This window comes from Protopterus annectens, chromosome 5.part0, assembly GCF_019279795.1.
Source record: "Protopterus annectens isolate FY-2018-M chromosome 5.part0, PAN1.0, whole genome shotgun sequence".
Classification (NCBI taxonomy): domain Eukaryota; kingdom Metazoa; phylum Chordata; order Ceratodontiformes; family Protopteridae; genus Protopterus; species Protopterus annectens.
In genome coordinates this window covers 1,205,104,726-1,205,128,244 of record NC_056735.1, presented here as the reverse complement: position 1 = coordinate 1,205,128,244, position 23,519 = coordinate 1,205,104,726, and the positions used below count along the sequence as shown (strand labels likewise).

General features: G+C 42.6%; 1 protein-coding gene across 3 annotated transcripts in view; it reads right to left on the bottom strand.

The window, feature by feature from the left end:
- Positions 1-23,519, bottom strand: part of RCBTB1 (RCC1 and BTB domain containing protein 1) — a 2,478,854-nt gene that overhangs the window by 1,159,250 nt on the left and 1,296,085 nt on the right. For all 3 annotated transcript variants that reach the window (XM_044071068.1, XM_044071070.1, XM_044071069.1), the window contains one exon: positions 13,182-13,289. In XM_044071068.1, coding sequence (XP_043927003.1) covers positions 13,182-13,289 — 108 coding nt within the window. The remainder of the gene's footprint in view (positions 1-13,181; positions 13,290-23,519) is intronic.

Sequence of the window (23,519 nt, the reverse complement as noted above, 5' to 3'; positions counted from 1 at the left end):
ATAGAAAACCAAAGCCAAATAAATACAAAAACCACCACGAAGAGAAAACAGGAGCTGGATGCAATCAGGTTTATTCTGGTACCTCGGCTTCCACAGCCTTCAAAGGAATAACCTTTTTCACAGTAAATGCATCTTTTTATACAAATTTTACATCCTTAATTAATTGAATAATTAAGACAATTGCATAAATCACAAGGCTTCAGAATAAAAGGGACCATACACTAAAAATACTAATACATAGTCAGGAAAGGATATATTTATACAAAGACATTGATATATTAGCATACAATAATACACCAACTTAAATTTTATATGTATGCAAATACCTAAAGTCTCAGATATTCAAATTTATTTCCATGTTTAAACCTTTTGGTTTTTTGACACTATATTTAAAACCCATTTGTCCTGGGTTATAAGTTGCCAGGTTTTGCATGAAGAGCCAGTTTTCCCCCAAAGGGGCAGCTAAGAGGTAAGTGCTTGGTAATCTTAAAGGGAAGTCATAGAGACTGTTTACCATAGGGAGGTGTCTTGTTATTTCCAGATTTGGAAGCGTAGGCACCCCATTGCTTAGTTCTGAAAGTCCCTTAGGACTGAAACCTGGTGCTTTTGGAATGTCTGGGTTTGGCTTGAGTGGCTCTGGAAGGAACTGGAAAGGACCAGTTCTGAGTAGGCCAGTGCCTACTAAATCTTGAAGGTTGTACTTGTAAGAAATCTTTCACATTTTGCATACATTTAGCTTTATCTTCCATCTTTTTTAGAACTTCTTCAGCCTTATTGCCAAACAGATGGTCCTGCTGCAAAGGAGCATCTAACAATTTTGCTTTGACATGATCAGGCAGAGATTGCTCCTTAAGCCAAGTATGCCTTCTAAGCACAGACCCAGTAACAGCAGCCCTGCAAGAGGCCTCCAAACAATAAAAACCACATTGCAAAGTATGTTTTCCAACTTGTTCAGCTAAATGCAATGTTGTACCTTTCGGTTTTTCCCGGTTAGGTGTCACCACAGCAGAACTCCGGTCTGCTAATGATTGGCAGCAGATTTTTACGTACCGAGTTGCCAGCCCTGACGTACAATCTTCAACGAAGGTACGCCCATTCATGCATGTCTCCACACAGAAGATGCTTTAGCTGAGAATCGAACAGGACAACGTCTTACTGTGAGGCGACAACACTACCGCAGCACCACCACCGCAGTGTTCAGCTGAATGCAATAAATCCTGTAAAGCCTTATTTTCCACACAGTCAGAAATCAACATCATTTTCTGTTTAAGCAATCCCATGATATGCTGTTGATATTTTAGCATATGGAATTGACAGTTTAAAGCCCTGATTGCCAAGATTGCAGAAATATAAACCTTTTTACCCCACCTATCCAGCACCCTGGAATCTCTATCAGAAGGGGTAGGATTTTTAGCAGTAGAAGCCTGAATGCCCTTGGGCCCCTGAAAAATTGTTTCAGGGACCACAACAGGATTTTTGAAAAGGAATTTGTGGGAGTCAGGAACCCTGTAATATCTGTCTGGCTTACAAGGGGCCAGAGGCACGGAATCAGGGGCCATACTGGATTCTAAAAACACATCATCAACAATGTCTAGTACAGGATGTATAGTCAAAGGCCTATGCTGAGGAAGAAGAAGGAAATCCCTAAGCTTCTTTTTGGATTCAGAAAAATCCTGACTTTCCCAGTGGAAATGCTCCCTTAAGGTATGTAAACTTTCCCCAAAAGAAAAATCCTCAGGGGGAGAAGCAGAAGGAATTGAATCCTCTGCATCAGAGTCCTCGTAAGTAGGTATGGACAAATCCTGTTCATTAGAAGAGTCAGAAGAAACAGAGTCCTGTTCAGAAGATTCATAGTCAAGTTCAGCCCTAGGCCTCTTTAGAGGGGGGGGGGGGTTTTGACTACCCCTAATTAGAGTAATTAAATCTTCAGCCATTTTGATCATTTGTTTTTTAGGCATAGGGGCCTGAACATGTGGCCTAGGCGTCGGTTGTTTAGACATAGATCGAGATTTTGACCTTAATATTGAAGGAGGTGTTGGTTTAATATACAAATCTGTAGGCCTGAATACACCCTCAGAAGCCGGTGCCTGTACAGCGGCTCCGGACCCATCCAAGGTAGAGACATCCGCGGGTTCTATAGGTGAAGCATCTCACGGCATACCAGACTCCGAATGGGTCTTAGTAGAGGCCTGAGAATCAGAAGTAGCAGGTATCAGGGGCTGTGAAAGCGCCTCACTGAGTACCGGCGAACTGGCGACTGGCTTAGGAGAAGCGTCGCCAGCAGTTTTGAACCTCAACGGCCTGTCGCTGTCTTTTTCTTTGTGGTATTCCGGTAGTCGGATGGCTAACCGACGTAATTTTTGGATAATTAAACCAAGAACCGAAATATTTAGAAGCAAAAATGTACCGACAACGGATAGTGCGCTGGTTAAATAAAGCACAAAACCAACAGCAAGGTACGTCATGGTCAGGGCCTAAGCAAGGAATACAGTACAAATGAAAATCCTTATGAGGTATTTGCTTCCCACAAGTAATATAATTATTAACTTTTACTGACATCAGTAAGTAGCAAGAAAAAGTTTCCCCATTGGGGTACTTAGCTTTTAGTTGAAGACTTCGGTTCTTAAACTCGAAAACGAAAATTTCAAGAGTCGGCCGACCAGCACATGCGAACTGCTTCTGCTTCGTGCACCACATGGCAAGAAAGACTGATGTAATGGCATCGGCTGCATGTTTTATACCCCTGACGACCTGATGTCATGGAAGAAGGGACAGCAACTGACGCAGGACCCAAGACTTTGTTAATCAGGCCGACTGAGGGCAACCTGCCAGCAGATTACCTAAATGTAATGACTGCAACAGTGAAACACGAAGAACATAATACCTCTTTGTACAGCACTTGTTTAGACTACTGTACCTTTTCCATGTGCCAATCAATTAAAGAAGTATCCTGAGAGGACTGAGGCATTAGGAAAGCGCCACAGCACCTTTGACCACCTTGAATGCATGTCTAAATGCATTGAAAACAAATCTAAAGATTAAAAGAAATAGAAGCATACTACTCTGTAGTAATACATTTGTCAAGAGCTGCTAAAACAAAGCAATGCAGAAGGCTGTCTCTTCTCCAGAATCTATTTTGTCCTATCCTTCTTCCTGCACCAGTCATCCCAACAGTCTGGGACACCAGGAAACTCAGCTCTTCCTAATACAGAACCTACAAGCAAATACAACTGAAGATTATACAAAAATAAAAACAAAAACGCCCTTAGCACATGCCTGCTTGACTGACAGCCACTACAGGAAATTAATACAGAAGGATGATTTTCATATACAGCAGTTTTTTTTTATTTCCCTGCTCTCCTAGCTGCATAAGACAATTTCTCCTCAATCCTCACCACAAACACCAGAGAGGACATCTCATATATGAGGAAAGGATAACAAATACACACAGTAAAGTGCAATTTTCCTTAAGAGCACACAGAGATCACAGTCAGTCTGGGGCTGGTCGCTCCCTTGCTCTCCAGGTCCCCAATAAGACTCCCCACTGGCACAGCTATAGGGTCCAGATCTCAGCCTAGCTGGGCAAGCTAAAATCTCCAGCACCCTCTCTGTCCAACCAGTGCTTCGTGTTTCTGCCCAAGTAGCTGACACACACACACTTTGAGATAAGTTTATACAACCACACAGACACTCCTGGAGAAGGCTGGCACAGGTTCTCCAGCTGTGCCCCTTTTACCCAGACTATACTGTAGTAATTACTGCCACCACCCAGCTAATATTATCAGCTACCCAAAGGCCCTTAAAAGGGTGCCCAGTTATTACTGTGCAATATTATTATCCAATTGGTAAGTGGCTTTGTACAATAAAAACTATAAATATGCAATGCACTCTAGAGCTTAACTTATATCTACACAAACCAGACACAGTTAAAAGATTTTAAAAATATTTAATAATAAATAATTAAAACTACAAGACAATACTTTCTACTACACAGTCAGTGCTAGTCAAGAGAGTTCAGAGATCACACAGAAATACTTAAAATAAATCAGTAGTACAGTTCTGACATCACAGAAAAACACTTAGTCTAATCGTTATAATTCCTGGCTACTTCTAGGAGAAAACACAGTTCTAACATACTACTTACATAAAGAGAGCATAAGGCAGTGCTGAGTTGGATATCAAGACAAAAATGCTTAATAATCTCAGGTTCTCACTGTTTAAATTGAAACTGCAGTTCTGCTAAAACATTACATCATCTTTTACACTTGCCTGGTGTTCTCAGGCTGATAGAAACTGCATTTACATTTTTTTACATTTAGAGCAATAAAGGACATTCCACATGTAAATTCTGGTCATTAACTTTAATCTTAAAACAATAGGCAGGAATCCTTCATCTAGCCGAACTGGTGCCGAATTTAGATCAAAGGATCACAACATGCTTTTACTGGGTCAGTAGAGAGCACCATTGCCAAATTTTTGTAACAGCATTTTTTTCATTTAAGACAATAAGCCTGTGATTCACAATTTATATTGACAAATGACAGAATTATATGCAAAATTATATCTGGCTAGGCTGGCAGCCTTCACCCTTCTCTACCAATCTTCACATTTCTCCCTCTCGGAGAACTCTAGTTTTTCAAGTGACCCCTGAGAAACACCGCTTGAGAGGGTTAGGTCTGAGTGTACCTCACCTCATTCCTTGTCTTGAGAGCCCATCTGCATTGGCATTGCTAATCCCACTGTGGTGCTGCACTGACATATTATATGCTTGCAACCCTAGGCTCCATCTTGGCAACTTGGCATTTTGCTGGCTGGCTCTGTTTAACAATGTTAAGGGGTTGTGATCTGTCATAACAGTGAATTTCCTTCCATACAGATAACACTGAAGTTTCTGCAATGCCCACACTATGACTAGACATTCCTTTTATACAGCTGCATAGCATTCCTTCCTGGGTTGGAGCCTATGACTGAGATAAACCACTGGGTGCTCTTCCCCCTCTGAAGAAATCTGGCTAAGTACAGCCCCCATCCCATGGTTTGAAGCATCCTACCTGCACAACAAATTCTTTGCTGTAATCTGGACTGGCTAACACAGGGGGTCCACCCAAAGCTTCTTTAAGCTTCTGGAATGCCTGCTCACATGCTGGGGTCCACACTACCTTATCTGGCCTGTTCTTCCTTGTCAGATCTGTGAGGGGAGCAGCTATGGTACTATAACTGGGGATGAACTTTCTGTAGTACCCTGCTGTCCCTAAATATGCCCTCACCTGCTTTTTAGTAACACGTGCAGGCCATGCTTGAACAGCTTCCACTTTGGCAGGTTCTGGCCTTTCTTACAACTCCCCACTCTATGTCTTAGGTAGGAGACCTCCACCATACCCACCTGACATTTGCTCAGCTTAATGGTCAACTCTGCCCTTTGTAGTCTGCCCAACACCTCCATGACATGCTGAAGGTGCTCTGGGCAGGAATGGCTGTAGATGGCAATATCATTTAGGTAAGCAAGGGCAAACCCTCCTGCTAGGATATGATCTACCATCCTCTGGAAAGTTGCCTGGGCATTTTTAATCCCAAAGGGCATCTTTTTGAACTCATACAAGCCAAAAGGAGTCACAAAGGCTGACTTCTCTCTCTAGCACTGGAAGTCAAGGGCACCTGCCAGTAACCCTTGGTAAGATCAATGGTTGTAAGATACTTAGCCCCACCCAGCTGCTCTAGGGCCTCATCTGTCCTAGACATGGGGTAAACATCCGACTCTGTGTGACTATTTAATTTCCTATAGTCCACACAGAACCTGGTGCTGCCATCCTTCTTTGGCACCAGCACCACTGGGGAGGCCCAGGGACTGCTGGACTCTTGAATCACCCCTAGTTCTAACATCTCCTGTACCTCCTCCCTCAGGGTCTGTCTGACTCTCTCAGGCACCCTATAAGGGGGCTGCCTAATAGCTCTTTGAGGTCATGTATCCAACTGGTACTGCATCAGGTGGGTGCACCCTGGTTTTCCAGTGAACATGTCCCCAAATTCCTGCAACACTGCTTGTACTTCTCGAACCTGGGTAGGAGATAACTGCTGGGACATTGCTACCCCTTCCATTGAGGTGTCAGCCCGAGCTTCACTGAGGAGATCAGTCCTCAGATCACCCTCAGACTCCTCCTGTAATCCACTGCAAATGCTCAGCACAAGGGCCTCCCTATCAGGGTACAGTTTCATCATGTTAACATGGTATAACTTGTGCCCCTGCCATCCGCCTAGCAATTCCACCATGTAGTTAACATCACTTACCTTTCTTACCACCTTGTAGGGACCCTCCCAAGCTGCTTGCAGCTTGTTGTGTCTGACAGGAATGAGAACCATTACCTGCTGCCCCACAGCATACTCTCTAGCTCGAGCATTCCTGTCATACCACACCTTTTTCTGTTGTTGGGCTTCTGCCAGGTTATCCTGGGCCAATCCCATGAGTTCCCTGAGCCTTATCCTAAGGTTTAGGATGTATGCCACAACAGACTCCTTGTAAGAATTGCACTCACCTTCCCACTCATCTCAAATTAAATCTAGAGGTCCCCTCACCCTATGCCCATACAGCAACTCAAAGGGTGAAAAGCTGTGGATTCCTGGGGAACCTCTCTGTAAGCAAACAACAGATGGGGCAAATATTTATCCCACTCCTTCATAAACTGATCTGCAAATGCCCATAGCATGGACTTGATTGTAGAGTTTAACCTCTCAACAAGACCATTAGTCTGGGGATGGTAGGGGGTGGTCTACATGTGCTTCACCCCACAAGACTTCTACAGACAAGCCAGCAGGTCTGACATGAAATTGGCACCTCTGTCAGTCAGTATTTCTTTTGGGAAACCTACCCTGTTGAAAATCTCTAACAAAGCATTTGACACCTTCTCTGCCTCAATGGAGGACAAAGCCACTACCTTAGGGTATAGTGTAGCATAATCCAGTACCACTAGGATATACTTTTTCCCTGTAGAACTTGGGGTACTCAGAGGATGCACAACATCCATAGCTACCCTCTGAAATGTCTCCTCAATCACAGGCAAAGGCATCAAAGGAGCTCTCACCTTGTCTCCTACCTTGCCTACCTTTTGGCACTGCTCACAGGTCTTGCAGTACCCTGTTACATCTCTGGAAATTCCAGGTCAATAGAAGTTTGGCATAACACGCCTCTTTGTACGTTTTGTGCTCATATGACCTGCAAAGGGAATATCATGGGCTATGGCTAGAAGCACCAGACGGTAGGCTCTAGGCACTACCAACTGCTGTACTCTCTCACCTTCTAGCCCTCCCTCAGGGGTCTACTCTCTGTATAGTAACCCTTTGTCCCAGTAAAAAGGTTCCCCCTTCCTTTGAGAATCAGATGTCTCCCTAGCTGCCTGTCTCAGGCCTTGCAATGTAGGGTCTGAAAGCTGAGCTTGTCTCAACTCTCTCCTTGTAACCCTTCCCAGCTCCCCTTCCACAGTAAGTCTGGCATCCTCTGACAGTAGTGCCTCACTGTCAGCCTGGGTACTACTACTCACCTCTACCTTTGCAGTTACTCTGTCCAAGGGACCATCAGTACCCACAAGCAGCTGTGGCTCACCTTCAGTCTCACTGCTACAGCGTAGCTCCCACCCTGAAGTAACCACCTCACCAGTCCTGGTTGCAAGTATGCAGTCTGTCTGGGTCTCCCCCACTACCAGTCTGTCTGGGGCTACCAGACCCACATGCTTGTCTCCTAGCCTGACTGTGTGCAACTGCATAAGCACATGGTACTGCCTCGTCCAAATCCTTCCCTCTCAGGACATCTGCAGGATGGTACTTTAGTACCCCTGTTGTCTCAAGACAACCTACTATTGGCATTTTGTCTTTCCCACTTACTGGCTCCCTCACCTTTGGTTCTCCACCTTGCCTCTGTGGACATCTGTATGCTACATGGCCCCACTGGTTGCATTCAAAACATTTAACCCTAGCTCCTAGACGTGTACCTGGACTACTGGCTTCCCCTGCTACTGGCAGATTCTGTTGTGGCAGTCTGTGCTGCCCACCATGGGTTCCTTTAGACCCATGAGCAGTACTGGGGGTCCCCTTCCTGTGCAGGGCTGCCCTGCTTGCCATGTATAGGTCTTCCTTCTTCCCCAACTCATTTGAAGTAGCACATTGTCTATCAGCTAACCAGATCCTCATGTTCTCAGGCAAAGTGCTAAGGGCTTGTTCCCCTCACCAAAAGTTCTGCCAACCCTTCATAAGTGGTGACCTGACATCCACTCACCCACCTATGGAAATAAGTGCTCAATTCAGTAACATATTCACACACACTCTCATCTGCCTTGTGTCTATGCTCATGAAACTTTTTCCTATACGTTTCAGGTGTTAGCTTAAACAGTTCTAAAAGACATTTCTTAACAGCAGTATAATCAAAACATGCAGTGTCAGACATTTTGGACAGAACAGTTACAGTTTTACCATGGAGTAAAGGAGTCAGGAACCATACCCAGAGCCCTTGGTCAACTTCATACTGTTTACATACCCTCTCAAACATATGAATGAAACTATCAAAATGATCCCCCTCTTTAAACTGCGGAAGACATTTACTGACCTTTTGTGCTTCTGGGGTCCAGTTACTCCCTTTCCCATTACCTCCATGACTCTGGCGAAGAGTCAGCATCTCCTTCTCATGCTGCTTCTGCCTCTCTTGTTCCTCAGCTTGCAGACATAACAGTTTCTCATTCTCCTCAGCCTGCAAACATTGCAGTCTCTCATTTGCTTCTAATTCCACATGCATGGCCTCCAACTCAAGTCTCTTTAGCTCCAGCTGGATTTTTAAGTCCAAAAGGTTGAGCTGTCCATGCTCTGAGGGAATTATATCTCCACTGCCAGTCTGATTGTCCTCCTGGTTGCTGTTTTCTGATGGAGCTGTAACCAAGGCTGCAATCAGGTCTGCCTTAGTTAGGTTTCCATGCACCAGTCCCCTAGCCTGGCACATCTCCACCAGTTGGTTCCTTGTCAGCTTTCCATACTCTCTCCTGACATGCTGCCTGCTCACCCTGACTAACTACACTAACAAAAGAAATAAAACAATTGTGATCTGAACTCCGAACTGAGTATTCACTGCATGGCTGTTTTAGATTCACAGGTTCATAGATTAGTACTAGGCTAACTGTCCTTGCAAGCCATTTTAAGCCTAGCCAATTATCCCTTGTGAGACTCAAACCCTGCGCCTTGTGTTTATAAGGCAAACAACTTAACCACTAGGTCACCCTCAGCTCACTGTACACAAGCTACAGGATTCACTCTACCCACACCACTACAAGCCAATTAGTATTTGCCAACTAATTAATATGTGATTTGGATATCCCAACCACTGCCAAACACATATGTGAGGTGGATATCCCAACCACTGCCACCAATTAATATGTGACGCTCATGCCCTGGCCCAGCAATCAAGGAGCCTCAATCCTTACCACTAACACCAGAGAGGGCATCTCATATATGGGGAAATGATAACAAATATGCACAGTAAAGTGCAATTTCCCTTAAGAGCACACAGAGATTACAGTCAGTCTGGGGCTGGTCGCTCCCTTGCTCTCCAGATCCCCAATAAGACTCCCCACTGGCACAGCTATAGGGTGCAGATCTCAGCCTAGCTGGGCAAGCTAAAATCTCCAGCACCATCTCTGTCCAACCAGTGCTTCGTGTCCCTGCCCAAGTAGCTGACACACACACACACACACTTTGAGATAAGTTTATACAACCACATATACACTCCTGGGGAAGGCTGGCAGAGTTTCTCCAGCTGTGCCCCTTTTACCCAGACTATACGTTAGTAATTACTGCCACCACCCAGCTAATATTATCAGCTACCCAAAGGCCCTTAAAAGGGTGTCCAATTATTACTGTGCAATATTATTATCCAATTGGTAAGTGTGACTAATCAGTCAAGGTGTATTAGAGCGGATTTGCACAATAAACTCTATAAATATGCAATGTACTCTACAGCTTAATTTATCTCTACACACACCAGCCACAGTTAAAATGTTTTAAAATATTTAATAATAATAATAAAAAACACAAAACAATACTTTCTACTACACAGTCAGTGCTAGTCAAGAGAGTTCAGAGAACACAGAGAAATACTTCAAATAAATCAGTAGTACAGTTCTGACATCACAGAAAAACACTTAGTCTAATCTTTATAATTCCTGGCTACTTCTAGGAGAAAACACAGTTCTAACATACTACTTACCTAGAGTATAAGGCAGTGCTGAGTTGGATATCAAGACAAAAATGCTTAATAATCTCTGGTTCTCAATGTTTAAATTGAAACTGCAGTCCTGCTAAAACATTACATCATCTTTTACACTTTCCTGGTGTTCCCAGGCTGACAGAAACTGCACTTACATTCTTTTACACTTACAGCAATAAAGGACATTAAACATGTAAATTCTGGTCATTACCTTTAGCCTTAAAGCAACAGGCAGGAAGCCTTCATCTAGCCGGACTGGAGCAGACTTTAGATCAAAAGATTACAACATGCTATTACTGGGTCAGTAGAAAGCACTGTTGCCACATTTTTGTAACAGCATTTTTTTCATTTAAGACAATAAGCTTGTGATTCACATTTATATTGACACATGACAGAATTATCTGAACAATTCTATCTGGCTAGACTGGCAGCCTTCACCCTTCTCTACCAGTCTTCACAGGTGGGATGCCAAGAAAGAATAGTGAAATACAGCTTTGCCCACCAAAAGAGCACAAGTGCAATGAAAGCAGAGCTAAAAATTACAAAAAGTAAAACAGAAACAAACAAATCTCGTCACATACTTGCTTGTCACAGCTCCTAGCACAGATTGGCAGTTTTTTGCATTAGTGTCTTCAGTATAATTTTCTCTGCAGCACATCCATGAGCATGACATATTGTAGATATTCATGATTTTTTTCTGTAGTGCATGTTCCTCACATTTGCTGAACAGAAGATATTACAAATGTTTCCATAAACTTAGGTGTGATTAGTTAACCTAGCATCTTAAGAAAGAAGGAATACAATTATCCCATAGATTACACATATGCATGGGATTTATTAGCTAAACATCACACTAATTCAAATGGGTACTTTACTGTATATGGATACTTTACTGTATAAACCTGTCTTGTAATTATGTTTGTTGTTTCATGAGAAATGTACCTGTTGTTTTTACTGAGAACTGTCTGAGATCCACTTGCTAAAATAAATGTAACATGGTGGAGCTTTTTCTCGTTGGGGCCTTCACTGAAAATGGGCGCTGCCCCGTCGGACTTTCCCGGTCATAAAAGACAAATAAATAAATTCCTGAGTACCAGACCAATAATTATAAATACACTTTACTGAGCTTTTTTATCTCATGTAGGTCCTTCTTATCCATATACTATGTCTGTTTTCTATTACTAGCAAATGTGTTTTGCCATTTTGTACTTCATCATTTTGTATTAGTGCTCCAACATGCAGTTAGCCGTTTAATATAATCTGCTAAATAAATAATACCAGAAATGAGTACGACAAAAACTGAAATATTAGCTGGTTTACTGAAACAACTGCGGTTGTCCTTCACCACAAATCTAAGACCACTTACTAAAGTTGAAATGGCACAAAGGCAGCATGGTGGAGAGTTGGCATGATGGCTAAAGCATTAACCTCACAGGCAAGCAGTACAGGGTTTTATTCTCACTAAGGGAAATAGGCTAGGCTTAAAATAGTCCAAAAGAGCAGCTAGCCTAGAGTTCTACTTTGATTCACTGAAAACACATTCCACTGAATTTCAATTCACCCTCAAACAATCACTGAAAGCTCAAATCACTGAAAATTCGTTTCACTGAATCACGTTTCACTGAATGTAAGTGCTGTTGGGCAACTAAAACATATATGCCCTTTTCTGCACTGTAGTGCGATCCTAGAGTCAGTATATATAGTTAGAGGGGGTGTGGGGGGCTTGGGGGCCCCCACCTACTTAACTTTTATATTTATAAATCTCATTTCACTGAAAGCTAACAATATAAAAGCAAAAGTAGGTGGGGGGTACACCCCCCCCCATTGTGAGGTGCTGTACCCCCCCAACTATATATACTAACTCCAGGATTGCACTACAGTGGGGAAAAGGGCATATATGTTTTATTTGCCTAAAAGTACTTAACATTCAGTGAAATGTGATTCAGCAAAATTAGTTTTCAGTGATTTGAGCTTTCAGCAATTTGGTGTGAGTGTTTTGAAATTTAGTGAAATGAACTTTCAGTGAATTAAAGTAGACCCTTAGCCTTGTACTTACATATGAACCTATAAGCATTCAGCTTCATTTCTGAAAGGTAGGGAAGAAAATGGTTATGAGTTTGTCTGTGAATGACTCACACAAGAGATCAAGTGTATAGTTAAAAAATGGCTCGCAGAGTGGATTGGGAGCAGTAATGTATACCTCATTAATGGGTCATTTAACAAAAAAAATGAAATTCCCAGTTACTTGGGGGAGGGGGATTCTTTCCACTAAGTTGGAGAAACATAAGGGCTTATTACAATGTGGAAGAGTACACATGCCTCCAACACAGGAAGGTATGAATGCTTTACTCCCCTGCTCCTCAAAAACAAAACAAAAAAAAATGATAATTTAAGAGCTCTTTTTCTGTTCTGACTGTGACTGGATGTACTTTTTTGACTGTCATTTTTCATATGCAAATTACATTCAGTCAGACTGGTTTTGACAAACTGATCCAGATTCCCTAACGTCAGCATAGAGGTGCCCATATTACATACATTGCTATATATAATGCCTCCAATAACAGGACAGGAAAATTCCAATTAAACTGCCTGGAAGATGGTTTCTGAATTTAGTCATATATTTTCTTTGTAAGTAAAACAGGATGCCCTGTTCCCTTATATATGTTTCTTCCTGTAGCCTAAAAATATGAAATGTGCATTTCCATCAAACAATAGGGAACTAATCAATAAACATCAGAATGAGTGCAGCTAAAATACAAGTAGAGTGAGCAAGCAGGAGCGGTCTGTAACAGGAAAGGGAACAGGGGTAATATAGGTAAGCATCCGTCAGAGAAGACTAAGAAGAATAAAAGTAAGATATGTGAATGACTGAATTAATGTAGTGCTAGATAAAAAACAGTAATCCATTTCTGGAAACCTGATTACACTGAAGGTAAACACATACCTGGATCATACAAGCTCCTTGTAAACCTGTCACTCTGCAAGGTGTTGGATGATTAGTACTGTTGCCCAAGCCAAGCTGACCATTTCCATTGTAACCCCATCCATATACCTGTAAGTCAAAATTCATAGATTACATACGTCATAGCACTACATACCTGAATGATATCTATAAACACCTGAAGATGCCAAGTACTTCCCTCAAGCATGCAATGCACACAAACTCCAGCACACAGATAACAATGTATTTAACAGCTAGTCTTGCTGTTTCACTTTCAGCATCCTTACCTTATATTGCATTGTTAGTTCAGCAAAATGCAAATTCAAGTAACATTCAAAAACTTCCACCCACTGTACTCAACAGCTGTTTATAGGGCGTAGAGAGCTTTAAATAAATCTAAGATTGTCAAAAAAAATGTTGGCATACACTTTGATACCAGAAGACCATCCTAGCAGCACAAAAACTGAAAGTGGTCCTAACTGCATTCGCGTCTATTGACTGAAAAGTTTACTATGTCCACTGAGTTTACTCTTCTGCTGCAGCAAGTCATTTATTGACATCCAAAACTTCATGTAACCCAATATTGTCTCAGATCTATGCCTTTTCAAAATTCTCCACAGATGCATCATTTTTCTGAAATGCAGTCTATTATACCACTTTATTTTCCATAAGCACACTTTCTGCATTTAACAGCTCTGGTAGCAAACAGAAATAAAACCCCTGGCTATGGCCCAGGTGACCTATGTTCAACTACGGGTTTGGACACCTGATAGAGCCCATCAGGGTAGGATGGAAGTGGGCAGTTGCCAATGGAGGTGGCTCTGGACTGCCACTTGAGTGACACTAAAAGGAAGCACTGGGTGCTGCACCCATGGAGAGCTAGCCTGTGTGCTTTTGCTGCTATAATGCACATACACAAAGCCCAGGGGACTTAGTATGCAGAAGCATGTTTCCTGTGGCAAGCAGCACATAGAAGAGCTCAAGTAGCTGCCCAAGGGGAGAGGGCACTCCACCAGGGGATCGGTAAGCCACTCTGCAAAACCATCATGCCGGCCTACTCCCTACTACACAACTCTCACTGCTGGGGAACGGCTGGGGCAACAGGGCTACCTTGATATGAATGAATGGGTCCTTGGGCTCTCCCATAACCAGGGAATGCTCTGCTCCTGCTCCATGAAAACTATAGGGTGACTGAGCAGGAACATTAGCTATCAGGCAAGGTCCAGATGAGTGAAAAAAAACTTTTTTACCCTTCAGCTGGAGACTTTGACCACTTCCATATGCTGATGCTTTTCTTCTGAAATCCACTACTGTAAACTTGCCTTACAGAATTTTATGAGCATAAAATCGTCACATTCTGCTGGTCCTCTCCTGCAGTTTAAACTGTTCCAGTTATCCTATCCTCCCCGAGTACTTCATGCCCATGTTTACCTTAATCATTTCAGTGGTCTTTCTGTAAAGTAGCTTCCTTCATTTTACCCTCTAAGACAGCTAGAACTGCACAAGGTGCTTCAAATGATTCTTTAATACCTAAAATATAACATCAAAACCTCAGGATCTTGTCAGTCTCATCTGTTGCTCTAGAGGCACTTTGTTGCAAGACAGAGTGTTTAAGTAACAACCATTTCAAAATGTTTGTCTTCCACGGAATGTTTTAGAACTGCATTTCCCAATTTGTGTACCACATGCAGATTACTTCTACACAATCCATTTTTATTGTCAATGTCAGATATTACCATGAAAACTTAAAACAGAACCATATTTGTTATAAAACCATGTTTATGACACTCAATAAACTTGACAATAAATTAAAAATGAAAAAAGTTAACTTTACTCACAATCCTTAATGTTTTAACATTGTCCTTCACTTTAGAACATTTTATCAGATTAAACATGATGGTAAATGCATCTTATTTACATGATTGGCTGGGATTCGGAAAGGGTTATTACCAGCAGTAAGCCTTAACATGATTGGTTTTCTGCTTATGGTAGCCCTTTGCAATGCACGGACAAGCCCACTGCAGTGATTCTGCAGTGGGTTGTTTCCACGGCTGTGCTAAATGATAATGAGGCATTCCATCGGGTGAGTCCTATGCAAATTATCCACGTGCTCTCCCCTAGAAATGCCTGTGCAAGAGATTTCTGCACATGAAGGACTTAGACTGTACAGTTGCTAGATGTTATTATTATTGTTGAATATAGAAATTTTTTACTGTAGAATGCTGCATAAAGCTGTACGACTTCTTTGCTTTGTATAGGTATATGCTAATATGTTTGTCATTGTTACTGGAGCTTTTCTCCCTGGGCCTCCACTGAAAACGGTCTCTTTTTAGGCCCAGTGGACTTCCCCCGTCATCAAACTGAAATAAATAAATAAACAAATGAAGGATTCGAAGAATCACTCATATGTGTGTAAATTAGCATAGCAAGGCCATTACTTTTAATTGGAAAGATTATGCTACAGTAAGTAATGGAGAATTTAGCAGACAGGTAGTGTGTGTGTGTGTGTGTGTGTGTGTGTGTGTGTGTGTGTGTGTGTGTGTGTGTGTGTGTGTATGTACATGTGTATGCCTGTATTTGTACATGTCTTTAGGGGTGTGAGTGGTCTTGAATGAATGTGTGTGCCTGTTTGGGTGGGTTGTCACAGTGGGGAAGGGTTAGTTAGGGAACAAGTCCCATAGTTGTGTTGGCGTGTATGATTGAATAGGTGTGTCCGTGAGGGAGATCAAGTGAGGGCTGGTATCTGACATACAGGCAGGTGTGTGTGTCTGCCTGAGTGGATTGTCACGGGGTGAGGTAAGTTAGGTAGAGGTAGCATAGATGTGTTGGTGTGTACAGTTGAATGAGTGAGTGCATCAGTGAGTGTGATCAAGTGAGAGAGAGTATCTGACGTAGTGTGTGTGTATATATGTGTGTGTGTGTGTGTGGGGGGGTCTATAATATAACAACAAACGATCAGATAATCGAACGTTGTTATATCAATCCCTAAATCTTGAATACTCAAAACAGCGAACAACCAGAACAGCAATTTTTTTCCCAGGGAAGGGAAAAACAATCGCTGTACCCAAAAAAAAAACAAAAAACAAAAACACTAACAGGGGGTTACTACCACACCCACCCTACTTAAATATACCAACTCTGAGATCGCACTACAGTGGAGGAAACGGCACAACCCAGACGGCCGGCCCAGTGATTTCTTTCTCTGGGAAAGAATTTGCTGTTCCGGCCGTTTGCTATTTTGCCAGTTCGCCACTTAGCATTCGAACTAACAGCGTTCAGTCATCTGATCGTTCGCTGAACTAAAGTAGACTGTGTGTGTGTGTGTGTGTGTGTGTGTGTGTGAATGAAGGGGGGCATGTGCCAACATAAAGCATGTGCTTCTAGTGGAGATTACTACAGGATACTGTTGACTATCACCAGCATTAACGCAACACAACTAAAAGACAAGCAAATTAGCCAATAATGAAATCTTTCCTCACTGCAGTTAAAATGTCTCTGAATCACACTTTCTGTGTTTGCATAAACTGCCCCTTGTGGCCACAGCAGTTTATGACCACTGTAGGACTCGATCTGAGTCCCAACCCTTATCCAAAACTTCTTCCCAACTTGGTCTAACTAAGGAAACTGATCTCATTTCCAAGACCCGGATGTGCGCCTTGGCCTTTTCTGTGGACCACAAACCTTGGACTGTCTTTTCCAAGAAATGCTCCACCCACCCCAATTGGAAAGCATCTGTGATCACTGAGGCTACCGGTAGAGGAAGAACAAATGGGTAATCCTGAGAAACTTCATCTGAATGGCTCCACCACAGAAGGTTTTCCTTGCAAACTTATGTGATCCTGACTGGAGTGTACAAGGACTGTTGAACACTAGACTACTGTACTGACGGAGTCTACTGCAGAAGCCACATATGAAATCTGGTTAATGGAGCAACAGTTATTGCTGTTGCCATGGACCCTAAGGCTTGCAAGACTAGTCATGCTGGTGGCATCTTCCATTAGCGTTCCCCCACCCTGCCCCGGGGAGAACTGTCTCCTTTTGAGTCTTGGAAAGTCCCTTGAGACTTGCAAAACCACATCTTCTTAATGCCTCACTGATTTCAACAGAAGGATCTCTGAGGGATGGAAAAATGGATCTCAATGTCAGACAAGGTCTTTCCATCTTGCTCACTTCTGGACAGTGTTTTCTTCACTTTGGGGCCGAACAAGAATGATCCATCAAAGGAGCACTGCTGAACGAAGATTTGAAAGGCCTCCACAAAATTGCACAGGTGTATCCAGGCATGTCTCCTGATTGTTATGCCCAAACCACCCACTGCTGAGGTACCTTCAGCGGCGTGAAATACCCTCATGGATGCATTGGAAATGGACTGAAGGTTGGCCAGATGTGAAGAAGCTTTCTTTTGGTCCTCCACAGACACGGACCCAGAAAGACATTTGGTGAGGCAGATAATTCAGTGACTGCAGGGCAAAGGTTGCTGAGGCATTAACTCACTTGCCAAATCAGTCCAAGACCCTAGACTCCTTGTTACGGCAATGTACAGATGAGCTCTGCTCCTTGAGATCTTTTTTAGTGGCTGCCACCATGACCTTGGCATCTACAGGGATTCACTTGCTCCAGTGGGCTCTGTCCTACGGGGGAACTAAAAACTTTTCTGGTCACCTGGGGGATAGGCTTCACAGCATCTGTCTCCTTCCATGCACGGCCTGAGACTAGGTCTATCAACTCATTAGCCACTGAAACCAAAGACATGGATGCCCAGACCCAAAAGCCTCCAAAAACACTGATTCCTCCTTGGAAGTGGGTCTGGAATACCACCCACCTTTTTTGCTTATGGAGGCATTATCAGGTGGATATCTGGGGGACCCTCCCCTTCATCGAAGTCGGTGTCCTTGGTGAGAGATTCCGGGGGGGGGGAATCTAGGTGTCTCCTTTTACATGTTCTCTTCCTAGGGACCTCATCGGTGGAATGGCTTGGTGAGGTATCGCAACTAATAGGGGGATCCTGAGGAAAGATTGATTGAAGGCTTGACTGGATTTGGTTGTCCTGATGAAATAGACTTGAGAGGCTCAGAGATCAAATTCAATAGTGAGGCACAAGTAGCATACATGTGGGGTAAGGACGTCCTTTCTCTCAGTAAAGAGAAGGCCCTCTCTATTACGTCAAAAACAGAAGGTCCAAGGGAAACAGCAGGTGGCTGTACCAAATCAAAAGCAACATCTGTTGTCAAGCCCTGAATTCCCATTGACACCTGTCTTCAGGAGTGAGTCGAACTCAAGCTGTCTAGCAGCAAGGCTACAAGGACAAGGATAGCTCTGACAGCTTCAATGTCAACCTAACCGACTTGAGCAGGAGCTAATGATTCGGCTCCGAAAGTTGTTCTGCTCTGAAAGGGTCAGAACTGGGTAACTCAGGAATATGGTCAGAGTGGAAGAATAACCTGTTTTTGGATCCAGTGAGAAACCACAGGTTGAATCGGAGAAGGTTATATCACTTGAGGCTGGGTGGGGAGGTAGGCTCATGGGTCTGATGGGAGGCACAGCCGGGATCACCCCCATCTGGATCTAAGCTCTGAGGAACTTCCTCATCACTCTATCCACCTCTGCTTCAGAAAGGCTCCTGAATGACCTAAGGGAGGAGCTGGTAGAAGGTGGTCTGGAGAGGCTCCTCAGTGTTTCCTATAGGAAAAGTGGCATGGAACCAAGGAGATATTGTCTCCAGAGTGAAGCAGGGAGATGGAGTCAGAGGTGACTTAGCCTTGGATGAGCTAGGATCCTAGGAAGTTGGATCAAACTGACTCAAGACTTTGGCTGGAGTCTCTATTGTCAGAGATGACCTGGGAGAACAAATGGGGGACCACTTCCTGAAGTCTTTCTCCTTCAGAGTCGAGTCAGGCTTCCCTTTCTCAAACTTCCTTTTGAAGGCTTGAGACTCAGCAAACAAGGAAGAAGAGGAAGAAGGCAATAGACCCCTCAAGACTAATTTATTTCTCCTATCACTCAATGGCCTGGAATTAAACCCTGTACATATCAGGCATTGGGTGTCCAAATGGGCAGCATCCAAGCAGTAAAAACACACGCTGTGGGCATCAGAACTGGGGAACTTAAGCTCACAAGAAGTGCATTTTTTGAACCCCATGACCTTGTCGGACATCTTGCTGACACAGAGAAAATAAAACAAAACTTTCATTTTTTTGAATAAATACAAAGGTCAAGGTTCCAACAATGGTACTGAAAAATAGCCTGTATTGGGTAGGAAAAGGAAGTAGTAGTAGAAGAAGAAGAAAGGGTACCAGCAATGGTACTTTGAAAATTACCCTGAAATGGGTAGGAGGACCTAAACAGAAAGGGAACAGTACTATGCACAAAAACCCAAAAACATATAAGAAAGGTTAAGGGAGGAAGGGTGACAGAGATCAGTAGGAAAAAGTAAAAAAAATGCACAATACGAGATAAAAAATACATCTAGTTAGCTCCAGAGCAGAAGATTTGCATCTGAATGATATTGCAACACATGAAATATGAGGTATGCTGAGATAACAGGGCATTATGGATAAGGAAGGAGCTCGAGAGTTCAAAGTGTGAATCTGGTAAAAGACACTGAGCCAAACAGACCACCAGTCAGTTGAGGAATGAATGAAAATGACAACATCACATCACTTTCAAAACTGCCAGTATGCATACTATTTTGTTCTTCACTTTTACAATAATAACACAGATTTGAATTTAATTTAAAATATTTATTAAAAATTTTGCAGCAAAAACACTGAAAGCCATTTGATCACCAAAATAAAACAAAATACGCACTCTGAAAGCAGACTTAGCATGAGGAATAGTAAACTTCTCTTCTTTTGAAACTCACATTTATTGAACATGCACCTGGCAATCCATTAAAGTACAACACACATACTGAGATTTATAGGCAAAATGCAATATAGTAAAGCACTAATTATCAACTATTTCAAGAATGCAGGAATTCAAAACACAAATGTGTAACACATTTTAACAGCTAGGGACAGTCCTCTGGATATAAGTGTCTCATTTACTGAGGCAGCCCAGTAACTTAGTCAGACACATACTAGACATCTTCTTCTTCTTTCAGCTGCTCCCGTTAGGGGTTGCCACAGCAGATCAACTGTTTCAATTTCTTCCTGTCCTCTGCATCTTGCTCTGTCACACCAACCACCTGCATGTCCTCTCTCACCACATCCATAAAACTTATCTTAGGCCTTCCTCTCTTCCTGTTACCTGGCAGCTTCATCCTTAGCATCTTTTTCCCAATATACTCTGCGTTCCTCCTCAGCACATGTCCAAACCAATGTAATCTTGCCTCTCTGGCTTTGTCTCCAAACCTTCCAACCTGGGCTGACCCTCTAATATACTTATTCCTAATCCTGTCCATCCTCGTCACACCCATTGCAAATCTTAACATCTTCAACTCTGCCACGTCAAGCTCTGACTCCTGCCTTTTTGTCAATGCCACTGTCTCCAACCCGTATAACATAGCTGGTCTCACTACCCTCTTGTAGACCTTCCCTTTCACTCTTACTGGTACTCGTCTGTCACAAATCACTCCTGACACTCTTCTCCACCCACTCCATCCTGCCTGTACTCTCTTCTTCACCTCTCTTCCACACTCACCATTACTCTGAACTGTTGATCCCAAGTACTTAAACTCACTCACCTTCGCCACCTCTACTCCCTGCATCCTTACCATTCCTCTATCCTCCCTCTCATTCACACACATATATTCTGTCTTAGTTCTGCTGACCTTCATTCCTCTTCTCTCTAGAGCATATCTCCACCTCTCCAGGGTCTCCTCCAACTGTTCCCTACTCTCACTACAGATCACAATGTCATCTGCAAACATCATAGTCCACGGGGACTCCTGTCTGATCTCGTCTGTCAACCTGTCCATCACCATTGCAAATAAGAAAGGGCTCAGAGCTGATCCTTGATGTAATCCCACCTCCACCTTAAACGCATCTGTCATTCCCACCGCAGACCTCACCGCTGTCACACTACCCTTGTACATATCCTGTACCACTCTTACATACTTCTCTGACACTCCCGACTTCCTCATACAATACCACAACTCCTCTCTAAGCACCCTGTCATATGCTTTCTCCAAATCCACAAAGACACAATGCAACTCCTTCTGACCTTCGCTGTACTTCTCCATCAACACTCTCAGAGCAAACATCGCATCTGTAGTGCTCTTTCCTGGCATGAAACCATACTGCTGCTCACTAATCATCACCTCCCTTCTTAACCTAGCTTCCACTACTCTTTCCCATAATTTCATGCTGTGACTGATCAGTTCAATCCCTCTGTAGTTACTACAGCTCTGCACATCACCCTTATTCTTAAAAATCGGTACCAAAACACTTTTTCTCCATTCCTCAGGCATCCTCTCATTTTCCAAGATTTCATTAAACAATCCAGTTAAAAACTCCACTGCCATTTCACCTAAACATCTCCATGCTTCCACAGGCATGTCATCTGGACCAACAGCCTTTCTGTTCTTCATCCTCTTCATAGATATCCTTGCTTCCTCCTTGCTAATCCACTGCACTTCATGATTCACGTACTAGACATATGAAGACTAAAAGAATCAAGCCCTGCACTACAGGAACCTACTCATAGCATTACTCATCTGTATTAAGTACCAGAAAAACTGTTACAGCCCAACACAGTGCATTTCACACCCATGTGCCTACAAAAAAGTTAAAAATGCATTTAACATTTTAACAATAAACTCACAAACTTCATGCTGCTAATCTTATTCACATCCAGATAACAAATACACTGTCAACAGTTAATAAAACAAGAAAACCAAGGATCATACCCAAAGAACATGGTTTACACAAAGATGTTCCTATTTACTACAATGAATGCCTTCCTTTACACCACAACTACTTTGAGATACAGGAACTAAGTATTTATATTAAGCAGTCACACATACAGATGTGGCCATCAGTTACAGCCCCCTGTATGACTGCATACATTCAGATGTTTGCTGCGACCAAGTGACTGAACAAATACATAAATAATGACCAAGAAGTATATTTCGGCTCACTGCTGTGAATACAATACAGTTTCATCCACTGCATCTACCATGCCCTCCCAACCTTTTAGCTCAAGAATCAAAGACCCAAAATTCACAAACAGATTTTAAATATTTTTCTTACATACTTAGACATTTCTTAGAATAACAAGCTTTGCATTTGTAAGTATTTCCCAAAGGAAACAAATTATGAAACTCACATGTCTAGTATTATTTAGTGACTGCAATCCACAGGAATCTGCCAGAAAGACATGCATTTTACAAGGAACAAACCAAACTGCATCTCAATTTCATTGCCCAAGAATTCTGGGCAAAATCAAAAATAATAGGGGGACAAAGGCCAAAAAAGGGGCATATTTATATATTATTTTCTTTTATCAATGTATTAACCAGATAAACCTACTGGATAAAGTATTCCTTTTCAGTTGTGACTCAGGAGCACTGGTGAGTGACTTTATGAAAGTCACACGGTAAACAAATTGAGGAGGAAGGATTTAATGCAGTGGTGGTGCTGCGGTAGCGTTGTCGCCTCATAGTAAGACATTGTCCTGTTCGATTCTCAGCTAAAGCGTCTTCTGTGTGGAGACATGCGTGAATGGGCGTACCTTTGTTGAAGGTTGTGCGTCAGGGCTGGCAACTCGGTACGTAAAAATCTTCTGCCAATCATTAGCAGACTGGAGTTCCGCTGTGGCGACCCCTAACTGGGAAAAGCCGAAAGATACAACAACAACAACTTTTGATTACAGGAAGCAATCTGTTAACAGCTCAGACCCTTAAGTGCCAGATATCTCTAAATTCAGTTAAAAATATCTTTTTTTCTTAATTCACATAAACATTTAGCACAGCAACAGGCACTGCATGAACATGCATTTTCTGAACAATAAAACTATGAAACTCTAATGTCTGGAATTACTGACAGAATATGATCCCAAGTTATTTATCCAAAAATGAAGACATTAACAAAGATCTGGCAGTTAGTGCAGAGGGTTACGGCTCTAAACTCTTAATGAGCTGCCTTCTGTAGTCAAAGGTAAAGGGTTCGAATATTTCTACCTCTGTTTGCCTACTGTGTGACTCTAAGCAAGTCATTTAACCAGACAGTATTCATGGGTTGTCCGCACTAGTATAATTTTCTGAATGAGAATCATAAAACAATAATGACTGAGATTATCAACTGGCATTTTTGATTTACAGTGACTTACCAGACTCAAGTAAGGTGACTTCACACAGTCTGTTTTGTTCAAGCCTTAGATAAGGTCAGACACACACAGACA